Genomic DNA, 21,834 nt, shown 5'->3' with positions numbered 1-21,834 from the left:
AGTAAGCACATACTCCAAGCTGCTTCTGTAGTTTCACTGACACTTATGGAGAAGTGCAAAGATTCCAAATACAATTTTAACAAGTGGTCTCTGCACATTTTTCATCCACTGAACAGTGAATTTAAGCCTAAGAAAGGCAAACTTACTGCCAGTTGTTACTTTTACCAGCACTTCTGAAACAGGCCACAAGTCTCAGTGTGAAAACTACTGCCTTAAACCATAAGGCACTGTGTTCCCCTCTCGGGTCTCCCAAAGAAATCAGCCTCTAAGACAGAGTTAAACATCTGAAGGGCAAATGAGTCTCAGACTGCTCTGATGAAGTAAGCTGCAGCCATCCCAAAGCCTTTTTTGGTTGACGAGAAGCTCGACATGACCCAGCAATGTGCGTTCGCATCCCAGAAAACCAATTGCATCCTCGGCTGCATCAAAAGAAGCGTGACCAGCAGGTCGAGGGAGGTGATTCTCCCCTCTACTCTGCTCTCGTGAGACCCCACCTGGAGTACTGCGTTCAGTTCTGGGGCCCCCAGCATAAGAAAGACATGGACCTGTTAGAGTGAGTCCAGAGGAGGGCCACGAAGATGATCAGGGGGCTGGAGCACCTCTCCTATGAGGACAGGCTGAGAGAGTTGGGGTTGTTCAGCCTGGAGAAGAGAAGGCTCCGGGGTGACCGTATAGCAGCCTTCCAGTACCTAAAGGGGACCTACAGGAAAGATGGGGAGGGACTCTTTATCAGGGAGTGTAGTGATAGGACGAGGGGTAATGGCTTTAAACTGAAAGAGGGTGGATTTAGATTAGCTATTAGGAAGAAGCTCTTTACTGTGAGAGTGGTGAGACACTGGAACAGGTTGCCCAGAGAGGTTGTGGATGCCCCAACCCTGGAAGTGTTCAAGGCCAGGTTGGATGGGGCTTTGAGCAACCTGGTCTAGTGGAAGGTGTCCCTGCCCATGGCAGGGGGGCTGGAACTAGATGATCTTTAAGGTCCCTTCCAACCCAAACCATTCTATGATTCTATGATTCTTAGTTCACTGATAACAAATTAGTCCTACAAGATGTGTAAAAACTGGCATTGAGCATGCCAGTGAAGACACTGAACAATCTTCATGTCAGGTCCTGGGAATGTTCCCCAGCAAAGGAGGATGCAGAGACACCAGCCAGGAGGACAGCTGGCCAAACAGCCAGGGTCAAGGACGGCTTTGGACAAGGAACTCAGTACTTTGGAGCAGAGTCAGCACCCAGCTTTGTAAAGTGGACAACTTCAAGCGATGCTGATTTTAATGGCAGCAGATCTATAACCGCACCACTTGGACTCACGGGGATTGAAATCCCAGGGGTTGCTATGGCCTCTTCCTTACCCCAAAGACAAATGCCAAAAACATTAAAAAAGAGCAGATATGGAAGCTGAAAAGAGAGAGTGTTTGTCTGAAACATCCCAGCATCAGTTTCGGATCATCAGCATCGCAAACCAACCCACAAAGAAGCTTGCTGATAATCGCTCCAGCTATCTCCACTGATACACATGTGATGTGGCACGTCATTTCTGTGCCTGCCAACACTACAAGCTCCAAATGTGACCCTGGCTCTCTTCCCCAAGCACTGAGAAACTCTTGTTATGTTTGGCTCCCCCCTTGTCCTCCCTTCACAAAAAACAGCATGCTTCCACAACGTCAATCTGGAATTATTTACTGTTGTTGAAGCTCAGACAGAAACCGCAGGCCACCTCTCCTCTCACCCAAGTGGGATGCGCAGAGGTTGCCCAAACAAGAAGGCTTCACCCAAGCGCTCTAGCAACCCTGCCAAGCATCTCATCGGGCATGTTGCTGCCCGCTAAAACGATGCCCTTCATCTCTCCCGCTCCGTTCCCGAGACCTGCTGAAAACTAGTTTATCTGTGCTTTCAGAACATTAAATAGACATCATCTGCTTAAAATTACCCTCATTAAAGCTAACGTGGGAACATAATCAGCCACATTTTCTCTTCTCTGCTTTTGCAAGTGGAGTGTCACTTGCAAGGCTTTGGGACTAGCTCTGAAATTCCCTGAAGGGAAGAAAATGAAACCATGAAAGAACCACAAGTTACTCTCCAACAAGCATCCTCCTTCATGCTGACACAGTGCACAGCTCAGGAACAGGACAGACCCAGGAGCCTGTCTTCTCCAAATCGCACCTGACTATGTCTGGCAAATCACCCCACTGAGGTCAAACTTATTCCCAGGCGGCTGCATCTGGCCCCTGCCAACATGGGTAAGGCTGTACCCAGCAGTGCAAATTAACCCACTACGTGCTTGAAGTTGCCCAGACTGAATTGTTGTCAGTACCCGGGCTAAACAATTCACTTGTATTCAGTCTGCAATGACTGTGAGAAGTGCGGGACAGGGAAATCTGTTTGCTATGCACCTTTGAGGGTGGCCTTTTCTACAAGAGGAGGCTAGAGCAGCTCAGCAGAATGAAGGCTAAGAAGGGACATGATCACTCCCTACAAAACAGTGGAGAGAAGTGGGACAGGAGGTCAAACCAAACTGAGAGTGAAGAGATCTGTTCATGTAAAAGGACAATACTGGTGTGAGAACAAATAGGATGCTTGTGAATTAAAAAAAGAGTCTACACTGGAAGTCATTAACCATCAAATGAAGTTTGAAGCTTCCAATTAAGCCAACTCAACCACCTTGAAGGTTGGGAATGCAATATGCTTACACACCATTAATGACCTAGGTCTGTCCCAGGTCTATGTTCTACAGTCCCATGACCCACTCACAGTACTTTCAGCCATAAAAGAAATTATTTTTTCCATCAGCCCAAGTTATCCACTAGTCTTGTGATGGCTCTGAGAAGGCACTTCTACCAGGAGATATATTGCTGCAAACACAATGCTCTCCCTGTCTGATCTGCCTACCTTGCAAAGAGGTGCTGGTGCACAGAGTGTTGGGGGATCCTTGGATGAAAGGCATTAGATAAGTACAAAGCCTGAATATATATTAATAGTAATACCAGACGTGATATCTCTACAAAAATAAATTGCCACTTGACCCAAGGCTGGGAAGCAGAAAGTGATCTGCCAAGGCCCAGATGTGTGACACTAGCCTATAAATGTGTGATGGGATCCAAAAAAAGTGTATGGAGCAGAGGAGGGAGCTGGAAGTGATGATTGGAGGCTCACTTCCTCACGGCATGCACTGTGCTTCCTAACTTCATCTGGTCAAGACTCAACAGCTCTCATTAATATTAGCAATATGCAGCAAGCCTCAGAAGCCTGAGCTAGTGCCATACTGTTAAGGGGCATCTGGGAAAGCATCAGAAGACCTAGGCTGGGCCAAAATGAAGTTGTATCTAAGCTCAGCACTCTGTTTTTAATGAAGCTATGTGGTAACTGCTTAATAGCAACAGAGAGAACACAGTGTGCTTAGTCTTTGGCAATCGGTAGATTACAGACTTTCTGACACAACCACATATCTTGACTGCTGTGTTTAATAGCAGTCAGTTGTGTCCCCAGAAATTTGTCAATTCTTTTTTTGAACCATTTGTACTTTCAGCAAGGTGTTGCACAGCTTAATTACACAGTGGAGAAAAAACATTTAATTTTACTGCACCTCATACCCAAGAACATTGTAATTCCTGCACCATTGCCAAGAGGCTGAACCTGTTCCCCTCCGTCATCTATCTGTGCCTGTACCAGAAGAATTCAGGATCTGCATTCAAACGAGCATCTCTCTCTCCTCTTTACTTCTTCTAGACTACTTCAGCTGATTTGGGATATCATTTCAGACAGGTCTTAGTATGAGAAGGATTGGACTGTTGCCAGCCTCAGAAAGACCAACTAGAGCTAGGGATGGGAGGCTTGTTTGTTTTAAGCAGATTAGCTCCCAACCACTAAAGGTAACTTTATAAATCTTTACTTTCATATCCTTCACAGAGACAGCTGGAAATAAGTCTAGAAGCAAAACAACGAACAATAGTTACAAGAATGTTATAAATGGCTTTATTTCATCTGTGGTGAGTGTCGCTTCTGAAAGCTAAGGAAGTTAATTTATAATGTTAGCAATTTGACAACCCGTCTTTTTAATAGGAACTCAGCTATTGTGTTTTGAAACAAACAGGAGCTAGCATGGGCGGGGTATTGCCCTGGCTATGACTTGGCTATTATTTTATCAATTAGGAGCAAGGCTGGGCTGCAAATCCCTTCACCTTGTTTTGCGCTCAGGAACTCATGAATCCGAGAGTTTGTCTTGGCTAAAGTCACCAGAAGATGAAGCTTTACAAACCAAGGCATCTTTGCTAAACAGGTACAGGAGACCCATCTAAGACAAACAGGTTGGAAAGTGTTAGCCGCAACTGCTAGACCGTACACATTTCCCATAAAGCATCTGTAGGCTTTTGATGGACACGAAGACCAGAACACAGGCAATAGCGGGAAGAAAGAGCCTGGGAACTCAGATAAAGCCCCAAAGTGAATGGACGTTTGCTGACGACAGCACTCTGAATTTGGCTTTGGTGCTTGGCTCCTGGTAAAACAATGACATAATGCTGTGTTTACTAGCGGGGAAATCTGAGGGTTGGAAATGGGTCTGTAAAAAAACCACTAACACAGTTTTTTGACAAGCCAACAGATTAACATCTATTGTCACTGGGGCAAGGCCAAACTCAGCTGGAAAAGGTCCAGGAGTTTGATGTCATTGAGAGGCTCGCAAGGACGTCAGCTAAAGAGCGTTCTCATGTCATCTCAGCATTTACTGCTGTGTTACTGCCTAAAGCAAGCTATTAGCCACCATCACCTTCTGTTTAACCCTTTCTGTCACAACATGCAGTAAAGACAACATGTTGGCCTCTCGGCAATAGGGGTTTGACCCAGATCTGCTACAGCTCATGTTAACCAGATGCAGAAGATTGATAAAGCACCAGGCAGGACAGGGTGCTGGCAGATAAAACACACATTTGATCAGGTTTGGACTGTCAGTCCTGTGCTAATACTAACTAAAGTCTCTACCTTTCTACGAATAGAAACAGTGGGCATCATTTCCTTATTTTACTCCTTAGGTTGTTTTCAACTCCCCCGTGATCCAAATCATGTGGCCAGTTGCACCCTCACCCTGGTCTGAGTCATAGCCAACATGTCTCACACACAGCAAGACAATGGCCAAGAAGTTTCAGGTTCTCACAAACAAGATCCCAACACAAGGACACCTGGACTCCCATAAATGCCAGTGCCTGGTAGAGAACGATCTCACTCTACTCATCAGATGAGTTAGAGCCCTGATAACTTAGCATCATTATATGATAACATGGTGGGCAGAGCCCCACAAAGCCCTCGGCACACAGGAAAAGCTTTGTGTCACCTCTCCTCAGGCGTAAAGGCTGCAGTAAGCATATCAGTGCTATACTCTCAGTCCTTCTACAGACCCTCAAAACCCAGCGGAAGGCCCTGGGGATTGCCCACAAGATGCTCTCCAGTCCAGCCCTACTACATTTGAAAGATCACTTAGAACTCCAGAATTAAGACAAGGGGAAATAACCCCATGCTGTGGGCAAGATTAGAGCTTGTCAGAAGAAGGGGAAAAAAAAGAAAGAATAAAAGAGCATCCATAGGGTCTGGCCAGGACTGTGGCATCAGCTCTAATGGGACCTAAAGATCCTTTGCAAACCTCTGCCTTCCACCCCATTTCCTTGACCATGCCATCTTCTTGCTCAAATGCAGAGCAACACAGAAGTTAAAACAGCAGCAAAACACATGCATGCACACACAGACAAAGCCTCACATCAAAATCCCAGTTCCTACCAAACACCTGCACACTTCGCCAACACAAGAGGAGAAGAATTATGTAAAACAGTCATCCCAATGTTCATCCTGGCCAACACCAGGGCACACAGATACACAGCGTTACTCACAGCTGAAAGGACCAGTAGAAAACCCAACACTGCCACAGCCAAGCAATTTGGCCAACACCTTCAGCCGTGAGGCCAAGGGTCTGAGCAGCAATGCCCTTCTCCCATCCTCAGGCTGTACGTCCTGAGATCCCGCTCACTTGGGCCAGAGCCTCAGTTCTTTCAAAAAAGGAGACTCCCTCCAAGATGGCGGTGCCTCTCGCACACCAGTACACACTGTCACTCTCCCATGCCACTAGCAAATTGCCATTGCTATACAAAAAGCCACTGGTCCTTACACCAAGAGGACAGAAGGAGGTTTAAAGACAGACTGATGGACTCTCCTGCCCAGATCATGACTACTGCAATCTCCAAGGGTTGTTACCCATGACAAATTCACTTAAAATATTTTTAGTGGAAACCGAACTATTTATACTTATCTTTACAAATTGGGGATGTCTGTATTAAAGGATAAAATGCAAGCTACAGCTGCCCAGCTTAGAAACAGGTGGAAATCTGCTTCCCCAAAACAGTCCAGAGTTTTGACAGACTGTCACAACCACAAAGACAGCAGCAAAAGATTAAACAGAAAATCTCTTCTTGAGCAATAACAGACAGAAGACTCTTCCGTATGCCTCAAGTGAGAGTATTTCGGAGGCTGGCTACTGCTAGATTCCCTGAGTAACATCCTGTGTTGTCTTTATAAAACACCTTTTGCTGAAGCATTAGAGGAAAACTTACCTGGATTCAGGGAAAGGAAAGAACTTGTTAAGGATGTCCAGGGCTTGTAAAATGCAGAAGATACAGGGATTGCTATCCCTTGGTACGTGGAAAACCAGCATGGATGTTCCTCTAGAATCAGTCACTTTTTATTCTTCTCTACTTCAGCCAACAGCTCTAATCTCTTGTTATTAACAGAAAATAAGCAGCCCTTTTGTTAATAAAAAGAGATATTACCACCAATGCTGGTTCAGGGATTCTGACAGTTTCACCTGATATAGATATATTTATAAAAACACACACACACAGAGCTTCCCTCCTATTCCTGGCTTTCCTCCGTCCCGTCCCAGAAGCCAGCTCCAGAGCCTGTTTTAATCCCACTTAGGAAAAGGCTGAACTCCAGTCTTTCTTCCTGTGACATGTTTGGGAGATGGGAGGAGGGAGATGCACTTAATCTGCTCTCCGTGGCTTTCTTCCAGGAAAATACTTCACATATCCTTGTTTGTTTGTTTTTAAATTCTAAGTGATTTTAATGCCCGTGAAAGTTGCTGGAGTGACAGCCCTGGGAAACTGCAGGCCTCCCACTTAAGCACTAGCAGGGGCTGTGCCAGCTGCCCTGCTTCTGCTGAAGACCGGGAGCTCAGCTGCCTCTTGTAGCATCTATCCCACGAAAAACCGTCCCTCAGCTCAGGCTGCTCAAGATGAGGCAGGTGTCACAGCGTGCCAAATTTTCAGGCAAATGAAACATACTGAGCTCAGAGACAGTGCAGCAAAGCACTCACAGGGCAGGGGAATGGAAAAACATTTAAAACTGATTTTCAGAGTATTTTGCTTGGGGTCACAGGGGTCTACTGTGGGCCTGCATCTGCTGGAGAGGGGAATATCGGGAATAACCTTCTACCCACAAAAAATACATGCATGGGTTAATTTATAAATAATAATAGAACAGCCTGAGCCAAAGAGTAGGAAAATCTCATGGCATGCTGAGGGAGCAATTAGAAATCTCACCCTCACAGAGTCAGGAAAATGGTAATTCAGGTGCTCTCTGTTGCATCAGACCCCCGAGGGTACAAGAATGCCTGGCAAGAAGATTTCACCTCTGCCGGTGAGCTTTCCTGACAGGGAATACAGAGACACCGGAGGGAGATCAGACAGCAGCCGCTAGTAGCCTACTGCCAAGGGCCTTGCTCCCAGAAAGACCATACTCCATGCTTCACCTCAAATTCCTCCACAGACCTTGGGACTCCAAGATGGGAAAGAATGCCCTAGAGGAACAGGCTCACAGCCGGTATGCATGGCTGGCATCCTAAATGTACGTTTCCTCAGAGCGGAATGTAGCTTTTATATCATCCCATTCATTACCATGTCTGCTGAACGCTATTAGGGAAGCAACGGTCTGACTCTCATTTCCAGATAAAAACATGACCTTGCCATTCTGCAACCAGTGCTCCCAGGTGTGGACCTGCTGGTAGAGGAATATGACCCAAACTCGGGGGTTTCAAAGCCTATGCTAGCAGTCAGCCCTTAGGTAACACACGCATCTTTACACTTTATAAAAGGTGAGTAAATCCTGTTGGCTTTGCAGCAGAGCACACAGAGATCCAGAGAAGTTAAACAAACGATCCAAGGCCACACCACCAGTAAAGAGGACACGCGAGCTATTCTACCACACTACACAATGTCTTGTGTGTATCACAGTGGACATTAGTTCAAACCTTTCTGGATGATTTATGAACTTTATACATTAAAGTTTGCATTTGTAGGCATGTCCTGGACAGTGGAGAGCCACGCCTCCAGTATTTCAGGGGCAGCTATGGAAGACTTCTGTAAAGGAGACAGAATGGCAGTGTGGAGCTCCTGTTTAAACACAGCTATGGTTAGTAGAGGTTTGGCATGTTTCTCCCTGAACATAGAAAGGGATGTTTTCCTTGCAAACAAGTTTGTATCAAGCCTATAAAATCATGCTGCTGACTGCTGAGAGCATAGGAGCCTAGTGCATCACTGCATTTAGCTAGCGTGGTTTATAGCAAAAATACAACACACCCCATTGGTCAGAGAAACAGTGCCAGCAACATATCAAGACATAATTATAGCTAGTTAGGTTTCAAACACAGTATGCATGGGACCACACACGTATTTATGGACACTTACAGTCTATGAATATTCTATTCCATCCAACGAGTCAACCATCACAAACTAAAGAAGTTGCATTATAATAATGAATATTACTATACAGCATTACAGCCTTATTGTGAAGTCATGGTACACCCAGATCCTGTGCTAGAGTAGTCAGTGACTACTAAGACCAATTAAGAATACACTGCAGCATACTAGTGCAATATGTGAAGTTCTGATGAAGACACAGATTTGGGGATGTGTATTCTGCCCACAAAAGTACAATGCTCCCAGTCTAAGCACTTGGTTAGTTACCTACACATTGAGCTCCTCTTCCAAAAACTGGAATAAGGAGTAGCTTTGCCACAATCAATAGCTCAATAAAATCAAGAAGAGAATCTTTACGATTGTCACAAAGGTCACCCCAAGCACGAGAGCACCAGTTAACACCACCACATTCAAGCACTTACAGGTACTACAACAAATAGAATATCTCTCTGCTCTACCTTCACCCCAGGGCAATTTAAATTGTTATTCTTCATGCCCCTTCTTTGCAATGATGCCTAAATGACCACCAGACAGTAGCTTGGGTTACCATCATGTTGAGACGATTACCTGCTCAGCTAGTTGATACTGTCTCACTGCCCCCACCTGCCTGTATCTGTGTGTCATCGCTTGTCTTAACAGCCCAACACAGAAACCATCTTTCAGGTCTGTCTGCACATGTTTTAGTGCAAAAGCATCCTTGCTTTGTAATAAAGGCTCTTATGCATTCCAAAAAACCCCATATTTATAAATGCATACAATGAGTATACCATATTACTGACATTTAGTGAATGTGAGTTTGAAACACTGACTAGATTATTATTATATATTCACCTAGAAGGTGGTGCAAAGACTAAGTGAGGAAGCTGAAGTCGGAAGGTTCTAACTAGGTTGCAAGATGTTCCACTTTAAAATCCTTTCAGGTGAAGAAATCCACCTGGTTTAGAATCATAGAATGGTTTGGGTTGGAAGGGACCTTAAAGATCATCTAGTTCCAGCCCCCCTGCCATGGGCAGGGACACCTTCCACTAGACCAGGTTGCTCAAAGCCCCATCCAACTTGGCCTTGAACACTTCCAGGGAGGGGGCATCCACAACCTCTCTGGGCAACCAGAGTTCCAGTGCATCACCACTCTCACAGTAAAGAGCTTCTTCCTAATAGCTAATCTAAATCCACCCTCTTTCAGTTTAAAGCCATTACCCCTCGTCCTATCACTACACTCCCTGATAAAGAGTCCCTCCCCATCTTTCCTGTAGGTCCCCTTTAGGTACTGGAAGGCTGCTATACGGTCACCCCGGAGCCTTCTCTTCTCCAGGCTGAACAACCCCAGCTCTCTCAGCCTGTCCTCATAGGAGAGGTGCTCCAGCCCTCTGATCATCTTCGTGGCCCTCCTCTGGACTCACTCTAACAGGTCCATGTCTTTCTTATGCTGGGGGCCCCAGAACTGAACGCAGTACTCCAGGTGGGGTCTCACGAGAGCAGAGTAGAGGGGAGAATCACCTCCCTCGACCTGCTGGTCACGCTTCTTTTGATGCAGCCCAGGATACGATTGGCTTTCTGGGCTGCGAGTGCACATTGCTGGCTCATAGTCAGTTTTTCATCCAGTAACACCCCCAAGTGCTTCTCCACAGGGCTGCTCTCAATCCATTCTCCACCCAGCCTGTATTTGTGCTTGGGATTGCTGCGACCCATGTGCAGGACCTTGCACTTGGCCTTGTTGAACTTCATGAGGTTCGCATGGACCCACTTCTCAAGCCTGTCAAGGTCCCTCTGAATGGCTTCCCTTCCCTCCAGCGCGTCGACCGCACCACACAGCTTGGTATTGTCAGCAAACTTGCTGAGGGTGCACTCAATCCCACTGTCCATGTCGCCGACAATGATGTTAAACAGCACTGGTCACCGGTTTCCTTTTGCCTTCCCCCCCACCCCAAATGTGATGACGTCCCTACCTAGAAGAGGATAACAGAGAGATCCTGGAGACTGTATTTTGCTTTTATAGTAAAGACAAAGGGAGATGCACTGTATTAAAAAACATAGTAATTACAAACTTCTCAGTAAAACTTTCAATAAAGCCTCTCTCTAGAGGTGTGAGCCAAGGCCCAGGGAAGTTACTGGTAGTTTTTTTTTCCGTTGACTTGACTGTATTTGGTTTTGACACTACCTGATTAAGCAGCAGACACCACCAATTTCAAACAGTATGCTACTGTGCAGCTCTCTGCCTTCTTCATGCAATATTTACACAGCATGCTCCAGGCAAGAAGGTGTCAGCTCTAGCTACAAGAAAGCATTCAGCTTCACAATGCCGAACGACATGCGGTGCTGTCAGCCCCCTCTAATGATCCTGCTATTCTCTGTGGTTACTGGGGACCAGTTCCCTTTGCGTGAGCAGGCACAGATTAAGAGGATACGGCATGAAAAAGGAAGATCAAAAAAAAAAAAAAAAAAGAAAATCATCTCACATTACAAGGTCCAGCTGTTTCCTCCCAAATGACTAAATTAGAGAGCTTGTACGTCACCTCCTGCCTCAGGTAGGGTCACATTGAATCTCTCTTCCTGTTTAATCCATATAAAATGGGAAATGGGTTTTGAGGAAGACAATGACAGAATACGAGAGTAGTATTTTTTCAGGCTGTGTACTTTTATCAGATAAATTGCAAGACTGCTTTGGAAGCCAAAGAAAAGAATAGAAAATGCTGCCACACGCTTCAGGGGTGGCCTTAGGCCAACCACTTAACCTCTCTTTGCCTCATCTTCCCAATGAGGGCACTGGCATATACCCTACCTCGAAGGGACGGGAGGAGGGCAGTACCTTTGAGCTGCCCATCTCTCCAAGGGCTGGGTGCATGGGGGGATGAACAGACAGGCTGCTCTGGGATGCAGGAAGTCTGGGCTCCATTTCCTATTCCATCACTTGCTTCCTTAGGATGTCTGTTCATCTCTCTCTCCAGCCACCCCTTCTGGGAAAAGGGCATGATTTGGTCTCTCCGTTCCTCTCCCTTTTAGCTCAAAGCAGTGAGACTGGCACAATTTTGATTACAACCCATCAAGCTGTATTGAACAAGTGGGCCCCAGCACCCACCCCACTCAGGGCTTTTACAAAGCCAGAGATCACCTGAGCTTGCAGCAGCTGAAAGCATTTGTGCTGTCTCTTAGGTCATCTCCTCCCTGGTAACCAAGTCCCAGTGAATGTCAATAGTTGCATCTTCATCACTTTTAAAATGGAACTTGGAGGCTTTTGGATCTGTTGCCTCCAGCTCATGGGCTTGCTAAAAGCTTTTCTCTGAGCTTTCTTTTGGCTGCCCTCCCACTACGTTGCAGGCTCAACCACAGGAGAGCCAGTACAGGCAGCCTGCCAGGATGTAAAGCGTCCTGCGTTATTTCATTCTGCCTTGACCACAACAAATCAGGACAACTACCTTGTCTCTCTATTGGTTTTTCATCTATTCCTAAGGCTGAGGACAGCCATTTACTTTGCAAACTGTTGAATTTAGATACTACTGTCTCTTGGCTGAACATCACCAACCCACAACTCTGCTGGAAGAAAGGACTGTGAGTGCTTCTTAATCTGCTGGGCTACCCTACTGCCTGCCAAAGAAGCCTTGAGTTATAGAGGCAATAACTGCCAGACAGTGCACAATGAAAAGCAGGTAGATACCTAAAGCTACTTTGCAAACCTGCTCTGAACAAGCTCAAAGGACTGTGCCTCTCTTGGGCACTTCCTAAGTTAAGACATGGAAAAGACCTCCGAGAGAGAATCACATGCAGGTCTGGCACTGGAAGGCTAAGAGGATGCTGAGAAAGGGAAGAAAGTGAATCTCTCAAGGTAGTGAATAGGAAAAACCTGTACGTTATGTTGGCCTCATTAAAAAAATGGTGCCTGAAAAGTAAAAAACCTGACAGGACACAGAAACTAAAACCTCTGCTGTTAGGGAAGAATTTCACTTCAACAAGCAACATTTCCATCAAGAACTGGTTGCAGTGATAAGGAAGAGAGAACTCCTCTGAGCACTAGTGGGTGCAGGCAGCTTTGGACTAGCAAGGTTTGATCTCTCCCTCCTGCTATGCCTGCTCCTCTGGCCATTTGGGAGCAGGGGCAAAGAGCTGAATCAACCTGCAGAGAACTGTCTATCCACAGCTTCCAGATATTTCAGAAATAGACTTCTTTTCTTCCTGACATGTTTCATTGGACATTAAAAAAACAATGAAAATGTTGTAGTCTGCAAAATCATAGATTTGCATCTAAAACAGGCAGAGCAGTGGAAATTATCCTCAAAGACACATGTCTACCCCAGCAGGGTGGTGGTCTACATACAGAGAAAGCCACTGCAAGGGAGAGGGAATGTTTTACCCCAGTCTGCTTTGTCCTGAGCTCTCCTCTGCTCTGCACACAGGGGATCACAGCCACCTTTGACATAACCCTTGCCAATGCATGGAAGTTCAGTTCTGAGGAACGATGAAGTCACGGAGCAGCCTGCTAATTTTCTGGCTCTTTCCCAGCACCCCAGGCAAAGATAATAGTAATAATAATAATAATAGTTCAGACCAGTGAGTCAAGCTGGATCATGGCCCCTGAAAGGAAAGCCACACAGGGTGTCTTGATGGGGGGAAGAGGAGAGCAGAAAATGGATCATAAGTCCTAAACAGGTACTTCATCTACTCATCTAACACTGCCTTCTGATTCACATCAGGTCCCTCACTGTGCTCTACCCACAGGCCACCGGCCATGTGAGCTCCAGGTATGTCAGATCCTCTTCACTCTGAAGAGATCTGGCTCACAGTCTCCAGCTCTGCTAATTAAAAGGGTCAAAAAAAAGCCAGGCTGAGCCTTTCTTACCCATGAGCTGCTGGTACTCATAGCACAAGTGGCACATGTAGCTCCTCGACTCAGACCTGCAGGCAGGGCCACCCTGGACAACCCATTTGATGACCCAAGCAGGGGGAATCCAGCTCCTTCTCCCACGGTAGCAATGAAGGACCAACACAGGAGCAAAGATCCTTGCCACTAAACCCATGACATGTCCAGACCCTCCTCATCAGTGCCGGCCTTCGTATAACCAGCAGCTTACAACAAACAGAAATAAAGCCATGAAGACGCCTGATCGCATCTGAGTCGCTCTTGAGCCTAAGCAGTAAGCAGGAGCAGCTAAGACACAAAGAACAGAGCTTGACCCTAGCAGTACAAGTTTTTTTCTTCAAAGCATGCTGACATTTTACAACAGGTCACTTGTGACAAGCACACTCACATTCTCCTGGGAGTAGTGCTGAAACCCAACACAGGAGGACTCAATCCCTTACAATTCAGCAATGCCAGTGCCCCGAGGAGGTTAGCAACCATATCCATGCAGCAGAGAGATTCCTACAAGAGCAATCTTGAGACATTCAGAGATGGCATTAGGAAACAACTACCCTGGGGAGGAATCGGGACAGTATGCAGGCATCTCAGATGACTAAAATCAGCAATGCACCTCACTAACTGGAAAGAGACAGGGCAGCCACTTGTAAAGCATGAGTGTTTTACCTTCCCTCCATGCTTTACAAAGCTGAAAAACACACAAAGCCCAACTGCAACAGGAGTAGAGTAGGGAAGAGGAAATCTATACTGATGTATCTATCCCTGCCCTTGGGATAACATAGGCACACTTAGAGACCTCAGAAATGACCTCAAGCATATAAACGTCTAGTGAGATAATGCACATCAGTAGCTACTCAGTCCTCTGCAGAAGAGCAAGGGGTGAGGGAGGGGGGTGGGGAATCCCATTCATTTGGCTTCTAATGAATGTTTGCCATCACCCAGGTCCTTCGAAGCTGTGAACAGGTGAAGGTGCTAACCCCTTCTCACCTCCCTGAGAGCAGGATCAAGCACATCTGGTCGGCAGAGGCTCCCTGCAGGGCTTCTAAAGGAGTCAGACATTTGTGTAAAGGGTAAGCTATCTGCCTAAAGATAACCTGGAAACAGAGAGAGGGGAGGGGAGGATGTCTTGTTTAAGCTTCTAGATGAATGGTTAAAGGAGGCAAGCATCAACAGTGGGTCTTTCTAAATAGAGAATGCATTTCTGGTTTGGGATCATTTCATGTTTAATTCAGACAATCACAATTTTGGACTAAAAGTCAGAGAAGCTACCCCATAAACAGATCAAACTTCAACAACTGACTTTCAGACTGTTTAAAACTTAGCAGGGCCGCAAAAGGGATTTGGATTTTCTTACCAGCTTTTTCTCTTCTGAATGATTAACTGACACCTTCAACCATTAACTGCAATGTCCTAATCCACCCAGCTTCACCACAGCATTGCTCAGCCAATGTATGACCCTTGTTGCACCAAGGGTCGTTCCAACAAACCCAGACTTGACCTTCCTGACATTGTTCTTGTTAAAAGAAAAGGGAAGGGGGAAAGCAAGGAGATTTAGCATTTTTGAAGTATTATCAAGCACAAATCAATTTTTAAAAGACCATCAGTATGGAGAAAGAATAGGAATTAATTTGGAAAGTCAAAAGCTGTAAGAGCAGCAGTAGCTTATATTAGGGATATACCATACAAGAGGCATGTGGTTATTGATCCAACCTTCTGTTTATTCTTTCACATGCTACCATCCAGGGCCTCCAGCCAACTGGGTGGCGTTGTGCTACCCAGTTGCTGACAGGGATGCAGAGGCAGGCATTGCAGATTCCTCCCCTAGTAGCGATTTCCAAGGCAGGGAGAGAGCTGGCTGGGTTCCTATCAAGCAGCACTGGATCCAAGATTTTAATCTCTTCCCACGTGCAGAGCCCTACAAATCTTCCAGTGAGGTATTAATCTCTTCAGAAGTTTCATACACAGGGATCATAGCAGAGGATATGCAAAGCCACCTTCTTTCTTTTACTTTCCTGAGGCAAGGCCACAAAAGCTATGCTCATATCATGAAAGACATCTGCTCTGGGGAATGATTCCTAGCATCTAGGCCAAGCAGTGTGGGGGCTTAAGCGCTACTCACATTTAGCCCTCTCCACATGCCCACAGTGCCTAAAACTTGCCTTCATCTCTTCAGGCTCCACCATGGCCCTGAAAGATCACAATTAAAAGGAAAGGGAGTCACGTTAAAATGCCTGCAATACCTATGTCACCATCCATCAGAGAAACACATCATTAATCTGATGCCAAGGTATGTGTCGCGTGGCCTTAAGGCATGGCATGAAGGTGTTTACGGATGTTGGAGGTTGAAAGGATTTTAGATATTACAGAGCCACATAAGGCAGAGAGCACCAAGCTTTGCACTCTCCAAACTATCCACAGGCAATGGAGAGAACTAAATCCCAAGTCACACTTATATTCATTTCAGAAGAAAATAGTTGTTTCATGTTAAAAAAGAGCACACAACCAAACTAACAGTGATCAATGGATCTGACCCAGGGAATTAAATTCTTTGACAGCGTGGGTTCACTCTCAGTGAGTTACTCCAGCCAAAGCCAGATGAAAGGCTGCAGCATCTGCAGCAAACTGCAATCTAGGAAACGAAGAAGAGTCCAAGACTTTTGGACTTGTGGGCTAATTCACCCATCTAAATTAAAGAGATTCACAAGGACATGGATGACTATTATTTTTAACTGAATTACTCCAATGGTTGTTTGTGAACCAAGACCCTATTGTGCTGAATACTGTGCGGCCAGAGATTGAGAGTAAGTGGGACAAAAGGCGGACACAACACTAGTCACCCAACAAACCATTTAGTTTGTGACTTTTTGGTCAAGAACTGGACACACAGGGATGTGGAACTATTGTGCAGAAGACAATATTAGAAAAGGTGTACAGAGAGAAAGGTGAAGGGGAAGAAATAGATTTTCCACTAGAAGCATTAAAGAGAGCTTCTTGGAACAGTTTAGCTTACTGTTATTAAAATGCAATGACAGTGATCATCAAGAAAATACAGATGTGTTTCTGCAGGAAAAGACAGGAAATATTTTCTTTCAAAACTGTAAATACAGGATTTAAATCCTTGTTTCCTGGTTATTTTCCAACAAATAAGAAATTAACAATGCCAATTTCTCTGGGCGATCAGGAAGGTATTGTTACCAGTTCTTTTGCATATCTTTGTGCTTGGCAGACATACTTCTCTGATGCTGAATTGCCGCCACCTTTCAGGTGAGATAACAGCCTGCAGCGGTGTCAGACACAATTCACAGCAGCAGCTTGCAAAAGCTAAAGAAGCCTTTCCCGCCTGGAAGCGGTGAATGAGTAATAGACTGAATGCACAGGTCCAGCTGGCAACTTGAGAGGACACGAGACCTAAAACTTCCACTCCTATGAACTGGGCACAAGACGCTTAATTCCACAGTAGATGAGAGCTTCAGCTTTACATCTACAAATTAGCATCTCTCAGCAACATAGTGCCCTCTAGCCTTAAGCTGGGTTATGGTTTAAGCCTTAGAGGAAAAAGCTCAGCGATATGAAATACTAATACAAAGCAATATCTTCGGCCTTGTCTTTCAGGCAACCCATTCAAATGCCGACCAGCTCTGAAGAAATCTGGCAGACATGCAGTGCCAGGAAACACAGTATACTCAGAGTGATTTCACACCAGATGCAACACCCTCTCAGGCTTTTCCTTACCAAAGCTGGATCATTTACCTTCTCTATACACAAAATCCAACCTTCTGTATATTAAAATACAGGTTGTGTTTTGAGGAAAGAGTTAAAGGATTTGGTGCAACTAAAACCCAGAAACAGCCAGAGAGGGAAGAAAAGATGCCTTCTCTACTTATGTGGATGGGCAAAAGCTACTCCACTGTATGCTGCAAACTCCTGCAAGCAAAGGCACTTCCACATAACACCCTGCAATACTGGAGTCTGGGAAGGTTGTTAAAAATCCTCCTCTGATGCTGTGCTATTGGCAGTAAGGTGTGAAAGGAGGAAGGCGAAAGAGAGATGAAAGAGATCCCAAACCCTGAGTCTGCCTTGATAACCATGCAAACCGGCTCCCCCCTCAAAAAAGGTCTTAATGTAACTGACGGGAGAAAATGAGTGAAGATGCATTCAGCACCTCTGGCTCACTGGCCCTACAAGCAGCAGAGGCTCACTCCGCTCCCCACGGGGCACTCTGTAGTGCCGTGGCCAGGATGGTGACAAACCAGGGTGCCGAGAGACCTGTCCCATCCCGTGCTGGAGCTTGCTGAGCAAGAAGGGAAGATCCACCTTCAGAAGGGAAGGAAACTTCAAAATGATAACATTAAAAAAAAAAAAGCCAGTAGCCAAACGGGATGAAAAAGGGCGAGGAAAAAGAGCTGCATTTCCATAGCAAGCTACCTTTCCGCACGCCGTGCGGGTCCCCGCTGCGCCCGGCCACCCGGAGCCCCGCGGGCGCCTCACCTGCGTCCCCGCAGGGGCAAACGGGGCTGGCGCGCCGGCAGCCAGGGCTGCCCGGGAACGGGCGCCTTGCCCAAGGTCAGGAGGGGAACGGCTCCCCGAGGCAGCGCCTCCCGCCCGGCGGGGCGCGCTCCGCGCTCCGGGCACCGCACCGGGCCCCGTCCCGTCCCGTCCCGCCGCCCGCACACGTGCGCCGCCCCCCGCAGGCAGCCCGCCCGCCCGGCGGCGGACCGGGGGCTCGGCCGGGCCCCGCCGCCACTCACGTAGTGCTTCGAGGGGTTCCTCCGCTTCTCCACGTCCACCACGTTGGCGTCCAGCACGCTGTAGGACAGCATCTTCGCGCACCCCGCGGCGGGGCTCCGCCGCTCCCTCCCGGCGCTGGCAGCACCCTCCGCCGCGCTGCCCGCCGCGGCGATGCCGGCCGGCGCGGCGGGTGGGCGGGAGGGAGGATGCCCCGGTGCCGGCTCCGCCCCGTACCGCGGCAGCGGCTCCCCTCTCGTGGTGGCGGCGGCGGCGGCGGCCCGGCTCCGCGCCCTGCCCGCTGCCTTAGGCTGCGCGGCCAGTGCGGCGGCAGCGGCGGCGGGAGGGGCAGGGCCCGGCCGCCGGCCCCGCCCCCGGGCGGCCCCGGGGGGCGTCGGCGGGACGGGACGGGACGGGACGGGACGGGAGGGGACCGGGAGCCACCGCCCCCGTGTGGCGGGGGGCGCGGCCCGCCCTGAGATGGCGGCAGTCCGCGGCTTCCCTCTGGGCGCCCCCTGACACCCCGCGGGGCGGTGGCGAAGGCCGGGGCGACCGCTCCCTCCCGGAGCCGCCCCCGAACCCGGCCAGGCCCCCGCTCTCTGCCTCGGCCCGGGGCTGCTGAGACACCCGGGGCCGGCCTCAAGGGGACCCCGGGGGAAGGGACCGCCCGGGGCAGAGGAAGGGCAGGATGCCTCCGGGGCCCTCCATCGCTGCAGAAAGTGTCCGAAGTATCCTCCCCGAGCGGCCGGCCAAGGTCACGCCGGAAACCCGCGAGCGAGCGGGGCCGAGCCCGCAGCCCACCAGGCTCCAGCTGGGAGCTCAAGGCCGGCCACCGCTTGGGAAGGTTCACACTGCCCCGGCCTGTGGGGCCGCAGAGGGATCAAAGCTAGGGGAAGGTCGCACAGACTCTCTGTCGTGGGCTTTTAGAGCGATAAACCCATTTCAGCTCTTTGTATGTACGTATATAGATATATGAGCATCATCTTCCCCAGTCACACTTCAAGAAGAGTTTGCCCTAGAAATTTCAGGGTTGTTGTTTTTTTTTTTTAAAATGCGTCATTACTTTGCATATGATTATTTGAAAGTTACATCAGAAGTGGGAACTTACGTCTGATCTTCCAGCCCTCAGCTTGTTTCATGACATTCATTAGCTATTCACCAAATTAACTGAAGTCACTAAGATCTCTCATTCCTCTGAAGCCTCTTCAACAGCAGCCCATGCAGATTTTCCAGTAAGCTTCCAGAGGGCTGCTGACAGCTCCAGACCTGCAAGGCTGGGAGTGCAGAAAGGTCCCAGCTCCTGGCAAAAAAAGCCCCGTATTTACAGTGAGAATGGTCCATCTCAATGTGATTTCCTTGTACACGCTATAGGCACAGTTTCTGAATCAAAACTTTTACAAGCGTTATTAGCCCTGCAACAACAATTACGGGAGAGACACCAGAGTCACAAAGCCTTAGACACTTGAGCCTGAAGGCTGACGTTTGAAAGCGGTTGGTTTCAAACCATAGCTGGTTTCCACAAGCAGCTTAGAAAAAGACAGAAAAACAGGAGCAGCACCATCAGCACACAGCTACCGACTGCTGCCAGGCGGGAACCAGGTACCTGCTGCAGAATGCCAGGGAAAGATGCTCTGAGCCAGCCTTCTCCCTCCTCAGCTGCTACACACAGTTTACCAAAACTAGGGAGCTGACATAAAAGGCTAAAATCCCAGCGTCCCACCCTAGGATGTGCACAGGCGTGAGACCAACTTTTGGTAACGGGGCGGGCGACAGAGGGGAAAAGCTGATGCGCCCACCTCTGTTGTCACTTTTCAGGCCTGTCTTTTCTCCTTCAGAGCACCCTCTTCCCTCCTCTTCTTTGAGGGACTTCCCACCTCTAATCCTCATGCATGACACAAGGCAGCAGAGCAATTATTTACATTAGAAACCTTTACTGTTTAGACTGGCCAAGAAGTCCCTGGTGTGCAGAGCAAACAAAGAAGATTCTTCCTTGAAAATGTAAATATTCAAGTAACCCATTGATAAAAATATGCCTGGCATGGCCAGTCTTTTGGGTCTTGGATGCCTCTTCCCTGTGAGCCGTTATCAATATACATCACACATTGCATCCCCTTCTCCTATCATCCCGTCCAAAAAAGAATAAAGGTCCCCTCCATTGTTAAAAACACTCAGGGTTTGTTTTAAATCAGCTTTCAAAACATGTCATTGTGAGGGAAAGAGACAAAATACATCATTCTCCAAACACTCTGCCCCATCCTTCCTGACATTCTTACTAATTGGCACCTTTTTACCGGTATTGTCATCTGCTCTTGTAAGGAAGGAGCTGCTGTTTTCAGTCGAACCTGAGACTGGTGCTTTGGGGTTTGTGCTCCCTTGGTGTCTACCCCGTACTTTCACGGCATCTGGTGCACTGTTCACCTTTCCTCTATTCAAGACAACTTGATTCTCCACCGCTGTAGACAACCTTCTCCAGCTGCGAAGCCTGCCCAGCCCTTGTACAGCTCTGGCTCCCCTCCTCCTCCACCATCTGACGGTTTTGTGCTCACCCCCACCTTCTGCTCTCTTGTTTGTTCACTGCATCCGTCCATCTACATAGGAAAAATGTATGTTGCTAGGGGCATGGATTGTTCTTTTAAAATATGTACAACACCCAGTCTAGTGGGAGTCCAACCCCAGACTATTGCAAGACTGGCAGAAAAATAACTGAAACCCCTTATTATGCTGCAGGCTTGGGAAAATCTGCTCCTCTCTTAGGCAGCAGCTGGGAAAATAAAGCTGTCGGCGCTTCCCAGCCTTGTGCTGGAGAGCCAGGCTCTGGCTGCTGGGACTGAACGGAAGAAGGACTGAGTACGCAGCGAAGACCATGGCAGGCTTGTTGGACGACCGACCCCACGTGCAGAAGAGCCTGTACCTGACTACTACCATGAACACACAGGCCAAGGCACTGCAAATTTGTAGGAAAATAACTAACTCTAGGGATTTTAATCCTACATCTCCTAGTATTTATTTTTTTTCTTAAAGTCTCCATTACTGAAGTCCTGTCATTAATGGGAATATCACTGCTATTATTAACAAATTTAATACCTATACTAATATCAATAACAGCTGATTTAATAATTCACCTTTACGGACTCATGCTTCCAATAAAATTCACCTAAGGAACACCCTGGGAAATTCAGACGTCTGAAGACTGAGATAAACCAGCTATTTTAAAAGCTTTTTTCTACTCCTTTGCTAGGTGAGTATTTGGGGAAAGAACTTTTTTTCTTTTTTTGACCAAACAGGTAATCACGTTAGCCTCACAGATCTAATACAGCTACAGCCCGGCAACCTAGACTCTGCTCCAATTACAGCAAAAGCTGATGCGTGACAGAATGTGTGTGTGTGTGGCAGTCTCAGAGCTGGAGCATGACTTGAGTTTTCATATTTCAAGAGGACTTTATCATGCTGGCAAATTTTTTGTAAATAAGCATTTGAGTTGTAAATTGAAAACACTTGGATCATGAAATCAGTGAGAAAATAAAA

The 21,834-nt window shown here is 47.4% G+C and overlaps 1 protein-coding gene across 2 annotated transcripts in view; it reads right to left on the bottom strand.

The window, feature by feature from the left end:
- Nucleotides 1-18,489, bottom strand: part of SH3PXD2A (SH3 and PX domains 2A) — a 262,150-nt gene extending 243,661 nt beyond the window's left edge. For both annotated transcript variants that reach the window (XM_050898788.1, XM_050898789.1), the window contains exon 1: nt 18,333-18,489. In XM_050898788.1, the coding sequence (XP_050754745.1) occupies nt 18,333-18,404 (72 nt within the window). In that variant the 5' untranslated portion in view covers nt 18,405-18,489. The remainder of the gene's footprint in view (nt 1-18,332) is intronic.
- Between the last annotated feature and the right edge of the window lie 3,345 nt (nt 18,490-21,834).

Source organism: Gymnogyps californianus, chromosome 6, assembly GCF_018139145.2.
Source record: "Gymnogyps californianus isolate 813 chromosome 6, ASM1813914v2, whole genome shotgun sequence".
In the NCBI taxonomy this organism is placed as follows: Eukaryota; Metazoa; Chordata; class Aves; order Accipitriformes; family Cathartidae; genus Gymnogyps; species Gymnogyps californianus.
This window is presented reverse-complemented; position numbering and strand designations above follow the sequence as displayed.